This window comes from Prionailurus viverrinus, chromosome B1 (assembly GCF_022837055.1).
Source record: "Prionailurus viverrinus isolate Anna chromosome B1, UM_Priviv_1.0, whole genome shotgun sequence".
Taxonomy (NCBI): Eukaryota; Metazoa; Chordata; class Mammalia; order Carnivora; family Felidae; genus Prionailurus; species Prionailurus viverrinus.
The window spans coordinates 53,114,295-53,138,108 of record NC_062564.1 but is presented as its reverse complement, the minus strand read 5'-3'; the positions used below and the strand labels follow the sequence as shown (position 1 = coordinate 53,138,108).

The 23,814-nt window shown below is 39.8% G+C and overlaps 1 protein-coding gene and 1 pseudogene across 1 annotated transcript; both read left to right on the top strand.

Annotated features, from left to right (window-relative positions):
- Nucleotides 1-1,895: 1,895 nt before the first annotated feature.
- Nucleotides 1,896-2,940, top strand: LOC125164309 (Y-box-binding protein 1-like; annotated as a pseudogene).
- Nucleotides 2,941-5,131: 2,191 nt separating this feature from the next.
- On the top strand, nucleotides 5,132-7,829 carry DEFB134 (defensin beta 134). The gene is made up of 2 exons (XM_047857573.1): nucleotides 5,132-5,189; nucleotides 7,687-7,829. The coding sequence occupies exons 1-2, from the start codon at nucleotides 5,132-5,134 to the stop codon at nucleotides 7,827-7,829; spliced, it is 201 nt and encodes a 66-aa protein (XP_047713529.1).
- The last annotated feature ends 15,985 nt before the right edge of the window (nucleotides 7,830-23,814 follow it).

The window sequence follows — 23,814 nt, the reverse complement described above, 5'->3', positions numbered from 1 at the left end:
CATCAAATCTTGATTTCAACTTAGGTCATGATCTCCCAGTTCATGAGTTTGAGCCCTGCAACTCTGACAGTGCAGAGCCTGCTTGGGATTCTCTCTCTCTCCTGCCTCTCCCCTGCTCATGCTGTCTCTCTCTCAAAACAAATAAATAAACTTTAAAAAAGAAAGAAAGAAAACAATCCCCTTTTTAGTAGCATCAAAGGAATTAAATACTTTGGAACATATTTAAATAAGGAAGTAAAAAGATCTTTACACTGAAAATTATAGAATATTGATGAAAAAGTGAAGAAGACAAATAAATGGAAAGAAATCCTGTGTTCATGGACTGGAAGAATTAATATTGTCAAAATGTCCATAATACCCAAAGCAATCTACAGATTCAATGCAATCCCTAGTAAAATTCCAATGGCATTTTTCACAGAAATAGGAAAAATTATCTTAAAACTGCTATGGGAGCACAAAAGACCATGAATGACCAAAGCAATCTTAAGAAAGAACAAAGATGAAGGCATCACTCTCTTGACTTCAAACAGTATAAGGCTTTAGTAATCAAAACACTATGGAATTGGGGCGCCTAGGTGGCTCAGTCGGTTAAGCGACCAACTTCAGCTCAGGTCACAATCTCGCGGTCCGTGAGTTCGAACCCCGCATCGGGCTCTGGGCTGATGGCTCAGAGCCTGGAGCCTGCTTCTAATTCTGTGTCTCCCTCTCTCTCTGCCCCTCTCCCGTTCATGCTCTGTCTCTCTCTGTCTCAAAAATAAATAAAAACGCTAAAAAAAAAACTTAAAAAAAAAAACACTACGGAACTGGCACAAAAACCGGCACATATCAGTGAACAGAATAAAGAGCTCAGAGCTAATCCCACACATATATAGTCAACTAATATTTGACAAGGGTGCCAAGAACACATAATGGGGAAACTATAGTCTATTTAATAAATGGGGTGTTGGGAAAACTGGATATCTACATGGAAAACAGTGAAACTGTATTCTTCTCTTACACCATATACAATAAATTCTAAATATATTAAAGATTTAAATGTAAGACCTGTAAGCATAAGACTCCTAGAAGAAAACATGGGGGGAAAGCTCCTTGACGTTGAGTTCTTGGCAATAATTTTTTGGATATGACACCAAAAGAACAGGCAACAAAAGGAAAAATAAACAAGTGGACTACATCAAACTAAAGAGCTTCTGTACAACAAAGGAAACTATCAACAAAATGAGAAGAATGAGAGAAAATGTTTGTGAATCATATATCTGATGAGACAGTAATATCCAAATTATATAAGGAGCCCATACAACTCAATAGAAAAATAACAAACTAATTAAAAAGAGGCAAAGGACTTGAATACAGTTTTCCAAAGGAGACATTCAAATGGTCAATAGATGGATAAAAAGGTCTTCAACATCACTAATCATCAGGGAAATGCAAAGCAAAACCCAATGAGATATTGCCTCACACCTGCTGGAGCGGCTATTATGAAAAAGACAAGAGACAGGAAGTGTTGGCAATGATGTGGAGAAAAGGGAACCCTTGAGCACTATTGCTGAGAATGTAAATTGGTACTGCCATTACAGAAAACGGTATAGATTTAATCAAAAAAATAAATCAAAATTTAATCAAAGAATTAAAATTACATGTGATCCAGCAATCCCATTTCTGGGCACATATCCAACGGAAACTTTATCAATATTTCAAAGAGTTATCTGCACACTCATGTTTATTGCAGCATGATTTACAATAGCCAGGATATGCAAACAACAGAATTCCACCAGTAGTGGGAGCAGAGAGCGGGTCCCAGAGAGCCCTGAACAGCCCCACCACCACCACCCGTCTAGGTACCATCACACCTGGGAGGAGCTGCCACAGCCGGCCCAGTCACCATCACTGCAAGCATGAGCAGCAAGACAGAGTCTCAGCAGCTGCCCGACACCCCCAGCACTGCCCACACCAAGCTGGGCATCACCAGGCAGTGGCACAGGGAGCGGTGACCCCGATGGCCTCACATCCACAGTGCCTTCCAGCAGGGACAAGGTCATCCAACCAAGGTTTTGGGAAGAGTGAAATGGCTCCGTGTAGGAAGACAGATATGGGTTTATCAAGAGGAATGACACCAAGGTAGATGTATTTGCACGCCAGACTGCCATAAAGAATAACCCCAGGAAGCACCTTTGCAATGGAAGCAGGGAATGGAGAGACTGCAGAGTTTAATGTTGTTGAAGGAGAAAAGGGTGCAGAGGCAGCAACTGTGACAGGCCCTCGTTGCGTCCCAGTGCAAGGCAGTAAATATGCAGCAAACCATAAGCATTATGGATGTTATGCATGTCACAGAGGTCCTCCACGCTACTGCCCCCAGAATTACCCGAATGGTGAGAGTGGGGAAAAGAACCAGGGATCAGACAGTGCTCCCTAAGGCCAGGCGCGACAGTGCCAGCCCTAAGGCAGGTGAGGATTCCCACTTTACTTACATGCGGAGACCCTATGGGCGTCAACCAGTCTTCCAACCCTCCTGGGCAGGGAGAGGTGGTAGAGGGAGCTGTCGAGCAGCGTGCAGGAGAGCAAGGTAGACCAGTGAGACAGAATATGTATTGGGGGGGGGGGGGGGCTGGTTATAGACTATGATTCTGTAGGGGTCCTGCTGACCGAAGGCAACAATGCAGAAGATAAGGGAAATCGCGATGAGACCCAAAGCCAGCGGTCACTTCAATGTTGGTACCGCTGCAACTTCAATTACAGAAGCCAAAGCCCAGAAAACCCTAAACCACAAGATGACAAAGAGATAAAAGCAGCCAGTTCACCAGCTGAAAAATCATCTGCTCCCAAGAATGGGCAGGGCAGGGCTGAGTAAATGCCACCTCACCATCTTTACCATCATCCAGGTTAGTCTTCCAACAATAAGAAATGGATAAGGAATTCCAGCAATAAGAAATGAACAAAAGATTGAAGTTGAAGACCTTAAGTACTTGTTTTTTGCCCATTGAACAGATAAATAGAACTATCTATGCAGCATGGGGGTTTTATCACTTTTACCTAAAGATGTCTCTTTTTGGTAATGACAAATGTGTTTAAAGGAAAAAAAAAACTGGTTTTTCTCAATACACCTTTAAAGGTTTTTTAATTGTTTCATATCCTGTCAAGCCGAGATTTTTAAGAACCTCATTTTTAATTTGTATTAAAAGTCTCTAACTTCATTTTTTCAAAAAAAGTCAACAAATGGCAAGCACCTGTTAATAAAGGTCTTCAATAATTGTCAAAACTAAAAAATAATAATAATACAAATTTTTAAAAACCATGGAAACAACCTCAGTGACTGTCAATACTAAGTAGATAAAGAAGATGTGATATGTTTATGCAATGGACTATTATTCAGCCATAAGAAAGCAGGAAACCTTGCCATTTGGGACAACATGGATAAACCTAGAGAATATTGTGCTAAGTGAAAAAAGCCATATATAGACAAATACTGGCTGATCTCACTTAAGGAAATCTCAAAAAAGTGAAACTCAGAACCAGAAGGTAAAGTGGATATTGCCAGAATTTGGAAAGTGGGGGAAATGGGGAGATGTTAGTCAAAGGTAACAAACTTTCAGTTATAAGAATACATTCTAAGGACCTAATGTGCACTATGGTGACTCTAGTTAATAAAATATTGTATACTTGAAATTTGCTAAGCAAGTAAATCTTATATATTCTCACCAGAAAAAAATTGTAACTATTTTTTAATTGTTTTAATTAAATGTTTAATGTTTATTTTTGAGAGAGAAAGAGACACAGTGTGTGAGCAGGGGAGAGGCAGAGAAGGAGGGAGACACAGAATCCGAAGCAGGCTCCAGGCCCTGAGCTGTCAGCACAGAGCCCAGTAAGGGCTAGAACTCAACAACCTCGAGGTGATGACCTGAGCCTGAAGTCAGATGATTAACTGCTTAACCGCTTAACCCACTTAGCCAACCAGGCACCCAAATTGTAACTATTTGAGGGGATAGATATGTTAATTAGTTTGATTGCGGTAAGCATTTCACAATGTATATGTACTTCAAATCATCACATATTACTGCTTAAACATTAGCAACTTTCATTTGTTAATTATACCTCACTAAAGCTGTTGAGGAAAAGTCTTGAAGAATGGTTGGGGTAACAGATATGTTCATCATCTTGAATGTGATGATGGTTTCACAAAAGTGTATGTGTCAAAGCTTATCAAATTGTACACTTTAATATTTAAATTTTTATGTCATTTATATCTCAATAAAGATTTTTTTAAGTTTTTTCATTTACTTTGAGAGAAAGCAAGCACAAGTGAGGGAGGGGCAGAGAGAGGGGAGAGAGAGAGAGAGAGAGAGAGAGAGAGAGAATCCCAAGCAGGCTCTACACCATCAGCAGAGACCAGGGCTCATAACCCATGAACTATGAGATCGTGACCTGAGCCAAAATCAAGATTCGGAGGCTTAATCGACTGAGCCACCCAGGCACCCCAGTAAAGATTTTTTTTAATAGTGATAGTTCTAAAAAATGACCTTGACAGAATATTATGCAGCTTTTAAAATATCATTTATGAAGAGTTTATAATGAGACAAAAAATACTTATGGTATATATCCTGCTACAAAAACAGCATATCTAGTATATTGTTTAGAACTATACAAAACAAAATATCAAATAATAAACCAGGAATAAATAAAATTTCTTTAAGAAACACACAGCTTGTTTCTGAGACATGAGGCTCACGTGTTAACTTTTCCTTCCTTATCATTTTTAGTATTTTATAAATTTTCTAAAATTGGCATTTAATTTTTGTTGTAACATGAAAAACCCAAAAATTCAAGGTTATTTCCTTGAAAAAGAAAAACTATAGTTCTCAGCTCTCCATTAATACTTTTGGGAAATCCAGGTGGGGGAGCAGTGCCTTCGTCAACAGGAGAAGCGGCCACACCAGAAAGAGCTGGCTGTTTTTCCTCACGCAAGCTGGCCAACCCCACTGCCTCGGGGAAGATCAGTGTAGCATGTCTACCCAGAGCAGTGTATACCCCAGACCTCTCAGGTTTGTACAGGACGGTGTGTTCAACCTTCCCTTTCTGCACTCTGACAGCCAGTGTCAGACCCTGCCACCTTCAACCTCAACAGAAGCTCCCGGCCATGAAGCCTCTCGTCATTGTCCTTGTCTTGCTCTCCCGTGTGGACCCAGCTCTGGCAGGTAAAATGGGACTCTTCCTGGGGAACCATTTGTCTAGAAGAGCAATTCCACTAAGCAAACCTACAAATGTCCTCCTACCGTGGACCCTTTTATTTTCATTTTTTTTTTTAATTTTTTTTTCAACGTTTATTTATTTTGGGGACAGAGAAAGACAGAGCATGAATGGGGGAGGGGCAGAGAGAGGGAGACACAGAATCGGAAACAGGCTCCAGGCTCTGAGCCATCAGCCCAGAGCCCGACGCGGGGCTCGAACTCACAGACCGCGAGATCGTGACCTGGCTGAAGTCGGACGCTTAACCGACTGCGCCACCCAGGCGCCCCAAGACCCTTTTATTTTCAAAGTGGAAGCATCAACCGGTTTGATGTTAGCAAGACCTGAGCTTGAATCTGGGCTCTCCAACTTGTTAACTGTGCAGCTTTAGGCAAAAGTCAAAGCTTCTCTGAACCTTAGTTTCTTCATTCACAAAGTGGAAACAAAACTAACCTCTGAGTCTTGCCAGGATTAAGTGTGCTGATGTATAGAACAGGCCTATACATAACAGGTACGTGACTCCTGATAGTTTTCACAATATTTTCATTAGTAATACCCCATCCTGTTTTGCCACTATTGTTTTGTCCCTAATTTAGGAACACGTCCAGGCATAATAGTCCAAAACAGAAAATAGTGATAACACAATTTGTTAGCTTTCTAATTTACTGAAATTTATAATTTGTAGATTCCTTAAATACGTGGAGAAACAGATTTGGAACTACTTGTTCCAAGAGAATTAAGGAGCTTTACGTGCTAAAAGAAATATCTGATCAGGGACACATGAGAGAATGCTGACTGGCCTCAAACTGTAGCTTGACCACATTCATGACTGATTTTTAAAATCTCTCCTGGGGCGCCTGGGTGGCGCAGTCGGTTAAGCGTCCGACTTCAGCCAGGTCACGTCCGACTTCAGCCAGGTCACGATCTCGCGGTCCGTGAGTTCGAGCCCCGCGTCAGGCTCTGGGCTGATGGCTCAGAGCCTGGAGCCTGTTTCCGATTCTGTGTCTCCCTCTCTCTCTGCCCCTCCCCCGTTCATGCTCTGTCTCTCTCTGTCCCAAAAATAAATAAAAAATGTTGAAAAAAATTTAAAAATAAATAAATAAATAAATAAATAATAAAATAAAATCTCTCCTGAATATTCTCTTCACTCAGTGCTATTGAATCAGTTCAAGTCCATATGTTATAGGGTCCATTTAATTTCTCATCTGCCCTCAAGTAATCTCTAGGCAGGTGAACCAGATTTTCTGGTCACCTGACTCATTAGGCTGGATTTAAGAATCCATACAACCCAGGCCTCTTAAAGCTATTGATGGGACCAATTCCACTATGGTTTATGGAAATGGATTCATGGCTTCTAGACAACTGAGATAGTCTACAATATTCACTTTAGTGCCTTATACATTCCCAAAGCTGTCATTTCTGTAGGAATTTCTTGTCTTGTTACATAGCCCACTTCACTTCATCTCCCTGGGCTTTCATCTTGCCAGGTAAGTAATCCTGATCCCTTTTTTGCCCTATAGGACAATTACCTTCCAGGACATGATAACTTACACAGGATATGGGCTGACTCAAAATTTCTACAGATGACCAAAATACTTGACATTCTTTTCCTTTTAACACCTTCTTACATATGGGAATAAAGACATATCCATATTTTGATAATTCTACAGAGTAACATGTCCATAAAATCATAAGCTCAGCTCAAAATGCCCTGGGTACCAATAAGACATTCTAAATCTTCAGAATATATTTTATCCTCCACTGAACTCATCATAGCATTCTGTTTTGCAAATGATTCTGTCTTCTGCGCTCTCATAGATATTTTGTGTTTCTTCTCTCCTGGTCTAGATTGAAAATTCTTTGAGTTTAAGGTCTACATTGCATTCAAATCTTATAAAAACTGGCTTGGGAATGAATACATAATTAAATAATGAGTGAATGACTACATGCATAGGTAACTTGATTGTTTAGAGTATATTAACTTACCAATTTGGGCAAACTTCCAAGCTACTAATTGTCTCAGCTCAGAGTACCATAACAAAATACCACTGATTGTGTGGTTTCAACAAAATGAATTTTCTCACAGTTCTGTAGGCTGGACAGTCCAGATCAACTGCAGGCTGATTCTGTTTCTGATGGGAGTTATCTTCCTGGATTTTAGACAACCAGCCTCTCTCTGTGTCTAAGAGCCCCACCCTTAGAGATGCAATTCACTTTACCTCCTAGAATCCCTCTCTCCAAATAGTCGCATTGGGGGTGAGGGTTTCAACATACGAATGGAGGATGAGGGATAAAGTGAACACAATTCAATTCATAGCACTAGTTCATCCTTTTTCAACTACAGAATCAATCATTATGATTAAGACTTGATTAAGTCCCCTTGGAATCCAGTTTGATAGAAATGGAGGCACTAATTCTGTGACTTTTTGGACTAAATAATTATTTTTGCATTCATCTTCTTTCCAGGCTTGAATCCACTGTCATCAGAAATGCACCAGAAATGCTACGGGAATGGTATCTGTAGACTTGAGTGCTCTACAAGTGAAATGTTAGTTGCCTACTGTATGTTTCAGCTGGAGTGCTGTGTCAAAGGAAACCCTGAGACCTGACACAAGAAGCCAGTGAATGCCAATTAACTTGAAAGTAATTGACATCCTCTCCACCAACTTTCACACAGCCAGGGAATTTAGATTAAACTGTGACACTGTGATGTGCCCACAGTTGTTGGTTTTTAGCATTTTTTACATAAGCCATCAGAATCTTACGATTTTGCATTTGAAAAGCTGAGCTGCAGCCTTACTCAAGACAGCTAAGCTTCTCATGAAAACAACTTAGGATATGTTTTCTCGCTTCAAAGTGATATCCATGTTCTTCTCAGTGCCTATTTCTCTCTTTACTCTTAGAAAGGACACCTTAATTATTCATAGAAGCTTCAAATTACAGAAACATCCAGTCCCTTCAGTTCCCCCATTTTCTTTCTCTTTGTACCGCCCATCTTAGAGAAACAGATCTGCCCTGACCCCTGATGACTTTGTAGGTTTCTCACAAAGACCACATAGGTGAGGCTTAACTGCAGGCTGGCCCAAGTCTTGACTGAGTCTGACCCTGTAGTTCTTCGTGAAACACAAGGGAAAAGGCTTTGTGGTAATGGGAAGCCACGAAGTAGGTTCTCAGCCACAACCATGATTTCAGAGAGTGAAAGCACAGGACCTCCCCCCTCAACCTCCTTAGGGTTTAGTTACAGGCTACCAGACCACTTGGCTATGGTTTGCAGTCAACTCCTCAGCAGCAGAGTGGCCCAACACCTCTGATACCTCTCATCTGGCCCCCCTGGTTGGGGGTCATCCTGTGGCACTAGGAACTAACACCACGCTGATCTTACTTTGCCGTGCGTATAAATAATAAATTGTCTGAATCCATTTGGACTCACTGTTTTCTTTACCAGTCAACCCTATGAAGGTGTCCAGGCAAACCTACAAATTCTATTATGGTGCTGATTATCCCACTGACTACAGTGATGCTGCTGCACGTCTGCCTAACTGCTTAACACCGTCAACCTATACACAAATGCATGAGTGCGGAGTTCTGCACTTGCTGTTCAGGATAAGGGGCGCAGCGGCCGAGGGGGTAGATTCTGGTTGTCTTCTTTAACTTCAGTGCTGAACACAGCATGGTCTCTCTAGTAATTCTGAGAAGATGGAGCTGTAGCTGCAAATAGTCGATTGGCGATCTAGTACGTGGCCGAGGAAACAACGGCTAAGTCCTGGTTTGAAATCACAGTACTGCCCTTGCAGCCACTCTCTGCAGCTGGACAGAGAAGAAAGGAGAATAGTAGATGAGAAAGATGAGGGGTTGTGAGGAGCTCTACCCTCCCAGACGCTGTTCAGTCTTTGAGAAAATCCAGTGTTTGTGACTTTAGGGAGGAAGGTACTAAAAATATGATAGTGTGTCCTCTTCTCAGAAGCCCGAACTCACCTGCAGAGTCAGTAGGGGAGATGGGCCAAATGGAATAGCATTAGAGATGGCCTGGAATGGCAGCCATGGTTATTAAGTATCCAGAGTAAGGAATGCATCCAGACAGGGCCCAGGAAAACTATTGGACTCTGAAGGAGGCAAGGGAATCATCATCCAAAGAGCACTGGACCTTATCAAAGTGTGACTCCAGACCTCCTAACATCCCAGGTAACCTTAGGTTTGCTTCTCATTTTACTCTTTCACCTCAGATGTACATCCTCTCTGCACACAGATAACTGAAATTTGAAAGCAATTCAGTCTGCTATCTGAGGAGCCTCTCTTTCCAAATGGATCAAAGGACACCATTCTCTCATTAGGGAGGTTTCAAATGGATCAAAGGACACCATTCTCTCATTAGGGAGGTGATCGTCAAAGCAACAGAGAAAACATGAGTTATCTCTGCTGGAACAATCAGAAACTCTCTGGAATCTGGTTAAGTCTTGAACAAACAGAAATTCCCACCACTAAGGAAAAAAAAAAAAAAAAAGAAAGAAAGGAAAAGAAAGTTGGATAGACAAACAGTACGCTGCCTTTACCTTACTGTTCCATAAAGCCAAACCTCTACATTCATATACCCTGTCAGGAAATGAACTCTGTTATTAACAATGGTAGCTGTAAACTGTTTTATTCTTTTGGCATAAGGTGTTGAAAGGGCGGGCCTACGCCAGCCGACTCCATCTGGTTCTGTGTCCTTCACCTAGACCACGCCTCCTCCCCTTGAGTAACCTCCAGCTCACCCATTCAAACTTCCTGATCAAAACAGCCCAGAGACCTGCAAAGCAGGACTCCGACCCTTCCCCAGCCAATCAGCTGAGGCCACAGCCATTACCTCACCAACTGCCCCTAGACCCCTATAAAACCTTTGTGCTTTTGAAACTAGCGCTCTCTCTCCCCGGTATCTCACCACTGCATCGGTGCAGGTAGGGGATTGAGCTAGAGCTAGCTCGAATAAAGGCTCTTTTGCTTTTGCATGGGACTCGGCTCCCTGGTGGTCTTTGGGGATCACAAATTCTGGGCATAACAGTGTGAATATTACACAAGCAATCTGGCTTTTCTGGGATTCTGTAAATACGGAACCTGAAAAGAAATTGGCTAACTATGGTTAGTCTCTGTACATGGACACATCCAAAAGAAACTTAATTCTAAGATCCAAAACATTTTTTTTTAAATAACGTATTTACCAAATCTCTCAGTAAAGCCACAAAATGTGGAAGGGTATTCTCACAATAGAGAGCAAACTTCCTTTAGAATTATTTTTGGATAAACGTTAAAAAAATTAAAAAAAAAAAAAAAAAAAAAAAAAAAAAAAAAAAAAAGAATTATTTTTGGATATCAGTCCCTGACATCCCACTCATCTGGTGGCAAAATTGCAGTCTAAAAATGATACATGGTGTCCATCAATAGATGAATGGATAAAGAAGATGTTGCGCACATGCACACATGCGCGCGCACACACACACACACACACACACACTGGAATATTAGTCATAAAAAAAGAATGCCATTTGAGACAACATGGATGGACCTAGAGGGTATAGTGCTAAGTGAAATAAGTCAGACAGAGGAAGATAAATACTATATGATTTATTTCACTTATATGTGGAGTCTAAAAAATAAAACAAATGAACAAAACAGATTCTTAAATGCACAGAACACACTGGTTGCCAGAGGGGAGGCAGGTGGGGAGATGGGTGAAATAGAAGAAGGGGACTAAGAGGTACAAACTTCCAGTTATAAAATAAATAAATCACAGAGATGAAAAATACAACATAGGGAATATAATCAATAATATTGTAATAATGTTGCATGGTTGACATCTGGGGACTACACTTATCATGGGGAGCACTGAGTGATGTATAAAATTGTAGAATGTGTTGTACACCCAAAATGAATATAACATTGTACGTCAATTATACTTCAATAATAAATAAGAAAAAATAAAGAATAAAAATGACATCTGGGATGTCTAGAAGTTGTGCTAGAGATTCTGAGAAGACTCAAGAGCAAGAAAAAGCTCTGTATTTAAGGCAATTCATTTTTACTTAGAGCTGACTTAAATAAGTGGATTTGATGTCTCTCAATCAGCCAAGGAGCTGATGAACTAGAACTGCCTTTAAAGATTCACAGATCATGGCAACAACCACAGAGATAGATTTTTAACCCAGCCTTCTCCTTTTGCTCCTTTTAGTGGAATGAGACAAGATAGGGTAGAGAAAGAGAATCCATTACCTTCCCTAGTGCTCTGAGTGACTCTCTTCACCAATTGCTTCCTGTGACCATAAGCTGGGGAGATAGAGACATCCTCAATCTCTCTCCTTTTCTCGTATGTCACACAAAAGTGGGACGGCCTCCACAGCTTGAATGTGTCCTAAAATCAGCTAGAATATAAAAATAATCTTGCCTCATTAAACTAAAATCCCATAAAGAGCAGGATGTTGGTTTTCTGATGCTTTGTATTTCAGAACATTTTCATCATTCAGGATTTGCATTTCAAATCCTGTTAGCTTGTTTAAATATTGGAAACCTCCGTTCATTTGTATATTTGATCCAATGTGCAATCCATACCCTTCTGACTCAATAACTGTGAATTATTTGCTTTACTCCATCGAGTTCATTCTCTTTTTTATTTTCCCAAACAGCTATTTTGAATTCTTTGTAAGGTGAATTGAAGATCTCCTTATCATTGGACTCAGTTATTGGAGATTATTGTGATCTTTTGTGGGGCCATGTTTCCTTCATTCTTCATGTTCCTTGGAGCTTTGTGCTCCTGATCTCCCATCTCAAGTATCAGTGTCCTCTTCCCATCATTACTAGCTGCATTCAGATGAGAGGTACTTTTTGTTGGTCTTGCTTGTATCTGGGGCTTTTTCTGACCTTGTATAGATACACCTGCTCCAAACTGCAGGTACCCTCTTGTAGCAGAATTCTTAAGTTTTTGTCTTCATTCAATTTTCAACACATCAGGATGATTGCTAGAAAACTTATTTTCCCAAATGGACCACTACAGCCCACAATTGTGATTTCTCCCTTGACACACACAGGCTTTGGTTCCCCACCATGTTCACTCCCACCTACTGGGGCTCACTTTTGCCACCACCCTTAGAAACACATACAAGGAACCAGTCACAGTGTGGAAGGGAAAGGGGAAATATGAGTTTGGCACTCAGGGAATTGGGGGAGATTGCAGACCAGGTAGATTACCACTAGACATCTTAAAATGGCCAAAATTCAGAACACTGACAACAGCACTGTTGGCAAGGATGTGGACTAACAGGAACTCTAATCATTGCTGGTGGGAATACAAATTGTGCAGCCATTTCAGAAGACTGTTCGAGAGCTTTTTAAAAAACCGGGGCGCCTGGGTGGCACAGTCGGTTAAGCGTCTGACTTCAGCCAGGTCACGATCTCACGGTCCGTGAGTTCGAGCCCCGCATCAGGCTCTGGGCTGACGGCTCAGAGCCTGGAGCCTGCTTCCGATTCTGTGTCTCCCTCTCTCTCTGCCCCTCCCCCGTTCATGCTCTGTCTCTCTCTGTCCCAAAAATAAATAAACGTTGAAAAAAAAAATTTTTAAAACTAAAAATACTCTGAATATGGTCCAGCTATCACACTCATTGGTATTTATCCAAAGAAATGGAAACCTATGTCCACACAAAAATCTGCACACTTGTGTTTAAAGCAGCATTATTGATAATTGCCATCACTTGAAAGCAACCAAAATCCTTCAGTAGATGAATGAATGAATAGATAAACTATAGCACATCCACAATGGAATATTATTCAGCACTAAAAACAAATGAGCCATTAAGCTGTGAAAAGATGTGAAAAAGATTTAAATTCATATTACCAAGTGAAAGAAGCCAATCTTAGCCAATACTGTATGATTTCAACTATATGGTATTCTGGAAAAGGCAAAACTATGGAGACAGCAAAAGATCAGTTGTTTACAGGGGTTAAAGGGGAGGAAGAGATGAATAAGTATAGCACAGAGGATTTTGAAGGCATTGAAAATACTCTGTATGGTACCATAATGATGGATACATGTCAGTATACAATCGTCCAAACCTACAGTATGTACAACATCAGGAGTGAAGCTTAGGGGCACCTGGTTGGTTCAACCAGTAAAGCATGCAAATCTTGATCTCAGGGCCGTGAGTTCAAGCCGCACATTGTGCATAAAACGTACTTTAAAAAAAAAAAGAGCAAAGCTTAGTATAAGCTACAAACTTTGGGTAATAATGATGTATCCATGTAGATTAATCAGTTGTAACAAATGTACCACATTATTTTTTTAATGTTTATTTATTTTTGAGAGAGACAGAGATAGAATGCGAGTGGGTTAGGGGCAGAGAGAGAGAGACACAGAATCTAAAGCAGGCTCCAGGCTCTGAGCTGCCAGCACAGAGCCTAACGCGGGGCTCAAACTCACATGCTATTACATCATGACCTGAGCCAAAATCAGACGCTCAACCGAGTGAGCCACCCAGGCACCCCAAATGTACTACATTATTTATAGCAGCACTATCAACAATAACCAAAGCATGGAAAGAGCCCAAATGTCCATCAACAGATGAATGGATAAAGAATATGTGATATATATATACAATGGAGTATTACCCAGCAATCGAAAAGAATGAAATCTTGCCATTTGCAACTACATGGGGTATTATGCTAAGTGAAATTAGTCAGTAAGAGAAAGACAAATATTATATGACTTCACTCCTATGAGGACTTTACGATACAGAACAGATGAACATAAGGGAAGGGAAACAAAAATAATATAAAAACAGAGAGGGGGACAAAACATAAGAGACTCTTAAAAATAGAGAACAGAGGGTTACTGGAGGGGTTGTGGGAGGGGGGATGGGCTAAATGGATAAGGGGCATTAAGGAATCTACTCCTGAAATCATTGTTGCACTATATGCTAACTAACTTGGATGTAAATTAAAAAATGAATAAATATTTTTTTAAAAAATGTACCACATTAGTGCAGGATGTTGATAATGGAGGAAGATAGGACTGAGGACCTGGTAAGGGGAGTGAGTAAATGGGAATCTCTGTACCTTCCACTCAATTTTTCTGGGACCTAAAATGATTCTAAACAATTAAAATCTATTAAAATACAAAAAAATAAATAAATAAAAGAAAGAATGATACTGATTTCTGATATTAGCTGCTGATATCTGGTACAACACAGATAAATCTCAAATGCATTATATTAAATTAAAAATCCAGATTTAACTGGCTACATACTGTTTGATTCCATTTGAATGACCTTCTGAAAATGGCAAAACTATAGGGAAAGAAAACAGGTCAGTGATTGCCAGGAACTAAGGGAAACAGGAGAGGTTTTCTATACAAGCATATGAAAGAATATTTGGGCAGGATACAATTACTCTGTATTTTGGTTGTGGTGTGGTTACACAACTGTATCTGTTTGTCAAAGCTTAAACATATATACTGAAAAAAAGGTTATGTTTACTCTATGCGCACTCCTTAAGGAAAATGAGTAAAAATGAGGAAAATAAAGTTTGGTTAAAAAAAAGGAGTAAGTATATCTTTATTTGCAGATGACACAATTGTTTATGTAGAGAGTCTTAAATGTAAATCAGAAATTTTAGAATTAGTGAGGTTAGCAAAGTTATGATGCAAAGTCATCATAAAATCAATTGTATTTTTATATGCTAGCAGCAAAAGAAAAATGAAAATGAAATTTAAAAGGCCATTCCATTTATAGTAGCATCAAAACTATAAAGCATTGCAGCAATAAAAAAAAAGAAGACCTAAATGGAGGAAATACTATATTCATGAATTGTCGTCGATTCTTTCTAAAACGACCTATAAATTTGATACAATCCCAGAAGACATTTTTGTAGAAACCAAAAAACTAACTCTAAATTTGATATAGAAATGCACAGGACATAAAATTTTTAAATGATATTGAAATAGAAAAACCAAATAGCAGAACTATCATTCTATGAATTTAGGACTTATTATAAAGCCATTATTAAGAAAGGCAGCATGGGGGTGACTGGGTGGCTCAGTCGGTTAAGTGTCTGACTTCGGCTCAGGTCATGATCTAGCAGTCCATGAGTTTGAGCCCCACATTGGGCTCTGTGCTGACAGCTCAGAACCTGGAGCCTGCTTCGGATTCTGCGTCTCCCTCTCTCTCTGCCCTCCCCTCTCCCCTCCTCTCCAACCCCCGCTCACACTCTGTCTCTCTCTCTCTCTCAAAAATAAATAAACATTTTAAAAGGCAGCATGATACTGTTTAAGGATTGACTAATGGAACAGAATAGAGAACCCAGAAATTTGATTTTGTACACAGCTGCCAAGGAAATCCAATGGGAAAAGGAAAATCTCTTCAACACATGCTGCTGAAACAGCTTAATATTCATATAAAAAAAAAGAAACCTTTTCTCAGACCACGCTCAAAAATTAATTCCAGATGGATCATAAAAGTAAGCATAAAAGCTAAGATCACAAGAGAACAGAGAATATTTTTATAACTTGAGGTAGGCAAAAGTTTCTTGGGACCCAAAAGAGCAATAACCTGAAAAGGAAAAACATTGATAAATTTGACTTTAACAAAATTCAAAACTACCAAACATCAAAACACACCATTAAAAAAATAAGAAGAAGAAAACTAAAGATTAAGAAGTCAATAATAACAGACCAAAAAAAGTAAAAAATGGACAAAAGTTTTGAACATACACCTAACAAAAGAAATCTAGAAATCGCCAAGAACCACATTAAAAAGTGTTTTTTGGTCATCAGGAAAATGCAAACTACAATGACAGTGAGATACCACTGCACATATACACTGCAATGGCTAAAAATTAAATAGGCTAATGCCACCAATATTAACAAGAATGTGGAGACACAAGGTATATATTACATTATTGGTAGAAGTATAAAATGTACAACTGCTTTGAAAAAAGTTCCTAAGTTTTATTATAAAATTAAATGTACATCTATACAACAGACTATTTGGTAAATTAAAAATGAAATATTGGTTCGTGCTACAACAGGAATGAACCTTGCAAATCTTATATGAAGTGAAAAAATCAGTCAAAAATCTTTTTATATGAAATGTCTAATTCAGGGAAATCAAAAGGAGATGAGTGGTTAGCCAGTGCTGAGTGAGGATGTAAAGAAATAGAGAATCTTATGGGTTAAATTGTGTCCCCCAAAATTCATATTTTGAAGTGCTCATTCCAAGTACCTCAGAATTTGACCTTATTTTAAAATGGCATTGTTGTACATGTCAAAATGGCCTTATGTCATACATAAGGATGGGTCCTAATCCAATAGGACTGATGTCCTTGCAAAAAGGGTAAATTTGCAAAGGATGCAAAAATACAGATTTGAAGGGGTACATTCACCCCAGTGTTTATAGCAGCATTATTAACAATAGCCAAACTATGGAGAGAGCCCATATGTCCATCAACTGATGAACGGATAAAGAAGAGAATGGAATGTTACTCAGCCATCAAAAAGAATGAAATTTTGCCATTTACAATGATGCTAAGCAAAATAAGTCAGAGAAAGACAAATACCATATGATTTCACTCATATGTGGAATTTAGGAAACAAAACAGATGAACACGTGGCAAGGGAAAAAAGAGAGAGGGAAGCAAACCATAAGAGACTCTTACTGATAAAGAACCAACTGAGGGTTGATGGAGGGAAGGGAGTAGGGAATGGGCTAAGTGGGTGATGGGCACTAAGGAGGGCACTTGTGATGAGCACTGGGTGTTATATTTAAGTGATGAATCACTAAATTCTAGTCCTGAAACCAATATTACACTATATGTTAACTAACTAGCATTTAAATAAAAATTTAGAATATAGAAAAATAAATAAATAAATAAATAGAGGTTGGGAATTATAAATATAATAATAAAAGGGTAAATTTGGGCATAGACCTATGCACACAAGGAAAACACCACATGAAAGGTAGCGATTAGGGTGATGCTTCCTTAAGCTGAGGAATGCCAGCAAACCATGTGAAGTTAGGTGAGAGGCATGAAACACATTCTCTCTCCCAGCCTTCAGAAGGAACCAGTCCTGCTAATATCTTCATCTTAGACTTATAACCTTCAGAACAATAATACAATAAATTTCCATTCTTTAAGCACATGGTTTGTGGTACTTTGTGAAAACCCTAATATACAAACACAGGAGTGACTGCTACAGAGTTTCTTTGGGAAGGGATCAAAACATTGTAACGTTGTTTGGGCAGGTGGGTGGTACAAGTCTGTGACTATTCTAAAAACCACAGGAGCTCATACTTTAAAGAGAGGGGTTTTACGAAATTATGGAATGTGAACTGTATATCTATAAAGTTGCCTAAAAGAAAACTAAACATGCAACTACCCTGTGTCTGAGAAATTCCACCCATAGGTATTGACCCAAGAGAAATAAAAGCTTCTCTTCACAAAGAGATTTGTACAAGAGTGTTCGTTGCAGCTTTGCTGCAAAAGGTAAAAAGTAGAAACAGTTCACACGTGCATCCAGAGGAGAATGGATAAATAATCTGCGGTAAAGTCACACAATAGAATACTACTCAGCAATGAAAAGGAATGGACTACAGATGAGGCAGTATCATAGAAGAACCTAAAATATTACCTATGTGGAAGGAAAACCCTTACACAGTAAGGGTAACAGTAAGTAACCCTTACACACTCTAATGATACATATATATATATATATATATATATATATGAAGTTCTAGAATAGGCAAACACAACCCACCACCTATGGTTAATATAAAACTTAACAGAAGTTGCTGCTCAGCAAATAGAAAGCTGGTGGCAAATAACTGGAAAAGGGAACGAGGGAACTTTCTGGAGGGATGCAAATGTTTGCTACCTTGATAAGGTTTCAATTACATAGGTGTATGCATTTGTCAAAGCTCTTTAAATGATACACTTAATACCTGTGTATTTCATTGCATGTAAGTTTTTAATGTAAAAAAAAACTATTGAACACTAATTAATGATATCATTCTGAAGTGTTGAGAGAGGAATGCTCTGATGTTTGTAACTTACTTTGAAATGCATCCATAATTAGATGGATCAGTGGTTAGATTTCTTATATCCACAGAAATAAGTGTTTTGTGTGTAGTTGAAGGCCTGATATTGGCTTTCCTCTACTGGCACAAGTTCAGTTTTATGTGGAGAAAGGGACGTAAAGGAGAAAATTTTTGCAGATGTTCCTGGAAGGAGAGAGGAATGTGGAGTCCGTTAGATGACTCTCAGCCACATAAATATTTGCCTGAGTCCTGTGCAGAAGTAGCAGTAAATGCTGTTTTCTAAAGGGACTCTGTAAGACCTGAGGCCATGAGCAGCATTGATCTCATGCCAAAGTGATGGGGAAAAAAAAATACAATGCAGGTGTATTTACCTATCTCAGTATGGACTATAGTATGAGGCTGGCTCAGTGGAGCCTGCAGGGAATGTGGCAGCCCTTTCTTTTGCCCTAAAGAATATGGAGAGACATCAGAGTGAACAGGACAGTACCAACCAGTGGCACCTGCAAGGGGAAGATCCCACCTCCAATCAAATTTCCAATAGCAGACACCAACACCAGGACTCAAACAAGAAAAGCATGGAAGAGTTTTTAGGGAGGTCGGTCTCATAAGGCACATCCAAGGTCTCTGAGTAAATGAGTGATTTGAGGCAGACAAGACAAGAAAGCATAACTCAGTACAATTATAACTTCATCACCATTCAGAGGCTTGATGGAACTCATGTATCACAGATGACTATTAAGTTAGAAAAATTAAGTCTAGCCTATTTTAGTCTACTCTATTTCACAAACATGTATAGAGTCCATGACAGCAAACACTAAAAAAGAAGAAGGAAAAAGGGGAAGAGGAAGAAGAAAGGGACCAAAAAGAAGGAGTAGTAGTAGAGGAGGCAGGAGAAGAGGAACAATAAATAATGAATAATGAAGAAGAAAGAAGAAGGAGAAGTAGAGGGAGAGGGAGAGGGAGAGGGAGAGGGAGAGGGAGGGGGAAGGGGAAGGGGAGGGGAGGGGGAGAGGGAGAGGGAGAGGGAGAAGGAGAGGGAGAGGGAGGGGGGAGGGAGGAGAGAGGGAGGGGGAGGGGCAAGGATCCTCTTTATTGGTTATAGTAAAGAAGGAACCCCCTATATTACCTACTCTTCCCACCTGAACAGGACACCCTCAGGACAGATGTAGCTGATGACAGTAGTGATGTTAATGACATTGAAACATAACTTGGCTGTGTGTATAATCACCTTTTTTCCTTTTCACAGAAGAGCTTAAAAAGTCTAGTTCAGTCTTAGGATATAATCTGCACAGGATGGGTATTTGACCTATCATAGCAGCCAGTGTTGACTTAAAACCCCATACTTTGACAGTGTCCCCTCCCAGAAGTTTGCCCATCAGGAGCAAATCTATTCCTTCTTTCCCTGTCATATTGGAAGAACTGCTTCTCTTTTGGCTTAATCCCCCCCTATAACCTATTCAAGAAACAAGAGGGCTGAATCACTACTAACTTGAATGATTTATCTTGCTTGTGATGATAAAATTTAATAATATTTAAGAATAGAAACATTTTCACAGCCTCGTCATACTAAACAGTACAAAATTTCTCTAACTGTGCATTGTAAACTACAACATTCTCCATATTTAAACGCAAATATTTTCAACGTTATTATTTCCAGTGTCAAATAATGAGTGTTTCTTAGGAGATTCCCAAATAGAAAAAGTCAGACAATTCCATAGAAAAATGGATGAAACTCTTGAACAGGTATATCACAAATAAGAATATCTAAATGGCCAGTAAGGGGTATCTGGCTGGCTCAGTCAGTAGAGGATGTGACTCTTGATCTCAAGGTCATGAGTTCAAGACCAACACTGGGCATGGAATCTAATTTTTAAAATGGCCAATAATCACATAATAAGTTGGATAGTTTCATTAGTCATCAGTGAAATGCAAATTAAACCACCACATGACATCACTACATACTCTTCAAAATGAAGGGGGGAAAAGACCAAAGTACTAGTTGTGGAAAGGGTTGGAAAAAAGCAAGAACTCCTGGACACTGCCTGGAGTATTAATTGCTATGACCAATTTGGACAACAGTTTAACAGTATCTACTAAAATTGAATATATGCATGGTTCATGGCTAGCAGTTTCACTCCCAAGTATATACCCACAGAAATGCTTGCATATAAGACTCAAAAAACACATACAAGAATGTGCATCACAGCGCTATTTATAAGAGGTAAAACCCAGAAACTACATAAATGACCATCTCTGCTAGAATATTCAAATCTTCCCCAATGCAATACTATACAACACTGAGAATACATAAACTATAATTACATCAAACAATATCAATTAAGGTCATAAAGTAATGTAGATTAGAAGCCAAACACAAAAGAGTACCATTTATATAAAGGATTCCATTTATATAAAGTTTAAAAATTGGGCCACCTGGCTGGCTCAGTCTGTTAAGCATCCGACTTTTGATTTCAGCTCAGGTCATGATCTCATGGTTCATGAGATCAAGCCCCGGGGCTCTGTGCTGACAGCGTGGAGCTGGCTTGGGATTCTCTCTCTCTCCCTCTCTCTCTCTGCCCCTCCCCAACTCTCTGTCTCTCTCAAAATAAATAAATAAACTTTTTTTAAAAAAGCAAAAAATAGGGGCGCCTGGGTGGCGCAGTCGGTTAAGCGTCCGACTTCAGCCAGGTCACGATCTCGCGGTCCGGGAGTTCGAGCCCCGCGTCAGGCTCTGGGCTGATGGCTCAGAGCCTGGAGCCTGTTTCCGATTCTGTGTCTCCCTCTCTCTCTGCCCCTCCCCCATTCGTGCTCTGTCTCTCTCTGTCCCAAAAATAAATAAACGTTGAAAAAAAATTTTTTTAAAAAGCAAAAAATAAAGTTCAAAAATAGGTGCCAAAGCTTATGCTATTAGAAGCTGGGCTAGAGATTATTATCCTTTGTGGAACAGGGACTAGTAGTGACTGAGATGTTGTAATATTCTTTTTCCATCTGAGTGCCGGTTACGTGGATGTGTTAAACTTCTGAACTTCATTAAGGTATTCATTTATGATTCGCAACTTTTCTGATTGCATCATATACTTCAAAAAAAGTTTTTAGGATATGTTTAATAAGGAATAAATTAACGAAAAGAACAATCCTGAAGACAAGGAATTTAACCAAGAGATTATCTTCATAGGAGAGACACTGAATGACTCTAAAGGTAGAGAAACAAAGCAGACATAGAAACACAGAAGGACTAAAACCATCATTTTATTAGGATAGCACAATTGAAAAGGATCTGGGTCCCAGAGGAAGTCAGCAGGAGCCTCAGATACTCACAATTATCTTCTAACCCGTACATCTAAAAGCTTTTTGTTAACGCAGCACAGACGTCTGACATCACAAAAAATGTGGTAGTCTTCATTTCCTCCACATAATTTCCTGCAAACACCTTTTCCTCCCCAGCATGTAGAAAATGCTGTTCTTACATATGTATTCGGTCCACTTCTAACTGTCAACAGAAACAAGGGTTAATGAACAGTGTTCTGCAGGGTCATGATACCATGGATAAATCAGATTGAAGGCTGTACTTTATAACATTTTAATGGTAAATTGGATAAGATCAAAACATCCCAGTCATGTTATGGCTGAATGCCTGTTTTTCAGTGGCTCTCATTTTCCAGAGACCCTATTATAAGTCATTAGTTCCCATGGGCCCCCCTTACATGAATCACTAATCAACAATATGCAGGTACCAGGGCCCAGCAAATTCTGCTTGGGACTATTTGCCATGGAAAGAACACTAAGACCTCAGAGTAGTCCCAGGAATCCACAGAGGCCCTATACCAGAAGGCATGCAGGGTCTGGGATAGTAACAAGGTAGTTGGAGATTATCAGAGCCTCAGCTTGAAGAAGCAAAGACCACTGACCTAGAATTACAGAAGCCCATGGTTCTAGCTCTACATCCCAATAACATTCTGTATGATTTTTAGCCAAGTACCCTACTATCAGTCTTGACTTAGTCACAGAGTACATGAAAGCATCACATGGGATAATGAGTGTGAAAGGCTTTGAAATACCTGAAACACACATCTTATATCCATAAGGTTAGCATACTTTCTAACCTTAACACCTGGGTACCTCTGGAAGCTGAAAACATGGAGGGGGTGGTAGGAAGGCGACTTAAAAGAGTGCAGGTGGCTCTGAGTCACCCTCTGAACTATACACTTTTGTGTGCTAAGCCTTATCAGTCTCACCCAGCTGGTTCATGGAACCATCCCTTGGGACTTTGCGATAGAAGAATAATCAATGTGGTATGACCAAAGGCCACTGGCAAGCAAACTTGCCTGTCAGGTGCCCGTTAGCCCTGAGGCACCCCTCTTGGGACAAGGGAGCCCAGCAGAAACACGGCTCACACTGTCCAGAGGTCCTTCCATCCAGAACAGCAGCAGTAGTCTCAACACAATCACATCTGGGCCTGTCTTCTGAGTACTTCACACCTGACCTTTAACTGGCACCTTTCGAATATGAAGGTCTGGGGCAGCTTTCTGCAGACCCAGGCAAACTACAAGCAGTTTTTGAGAACCTCCACTTCAGACTTAAGTGGACCCTTCTTGGTATTATCAAGTTGCTAGTTTCTGTCCAGAGGACGTGAATTCTCTCAATGATGTTCCAGGGCATCCCATCACGCTGTAAGTTAAAACACTGGAACAACCAGCTCTATTTTCTGATTCTGCTCAGCATTGAGTTTGCCTTGGCTTCTAAATGTGTGAAAAACAGTCTGGGTAACTGACTTAGGAATACAATTTCTAAGAGTCTTAAAGGAACACCCCCGCCCATGCCCAGATCCTATCTGTCTTCTAAATACCAATGTGATGCCAATACCATCAGTCTGACTTTCCCCTCAAACATCACAGACTCCCCAGACCAAAATCCAGGACCATTTTCTTCACTGGAAAGAACCACCTCCTGTTATGTGTCCTCAGTATCTTCTCTCCATTTTCTGGAAAATCCCAGAATGTCCATCTCTGTTCTCATCCCTTCCTGTTTCATCTTCCTTCCTCCAAGTCCTGCTTTCTTTTCACTCTTGTAGAACCTCATGCCCTCTCTCCTTTCACTGTTCATAGTCGCACAGGAAGGGGATTTCATTTTACCTGGTGGAACACAGGAGAGCAAGACAAGGACCACAAGGACCAAGAGTAAGCTCTTCATTGCTGAACCAATCAACAAAGGGACAACTGGAAGGTAAAGGACAGTCACTGTATATGTAGTTCTCTAGACATGGGGAGCTGCATGGCTAGTGAACCTTTCAGGAACAAGAACATCTCCTTGCTCCACTGAGCAGTCCAATAAACTAAAGGGCTGACTTTGAACATGACATCTCACCATGAAAATCTACTTCCTTAGTGTCATTTGTATGCTGGCAACTGAATTCACACTGCATCAACATCCCTATTCTATATTCTCTATATATGATAGAATATAAAGTGAGATATATATATATATATATATATATAGTGTATATAAAGTTATATATATATATAGTGTATATAAAGTTATATATATA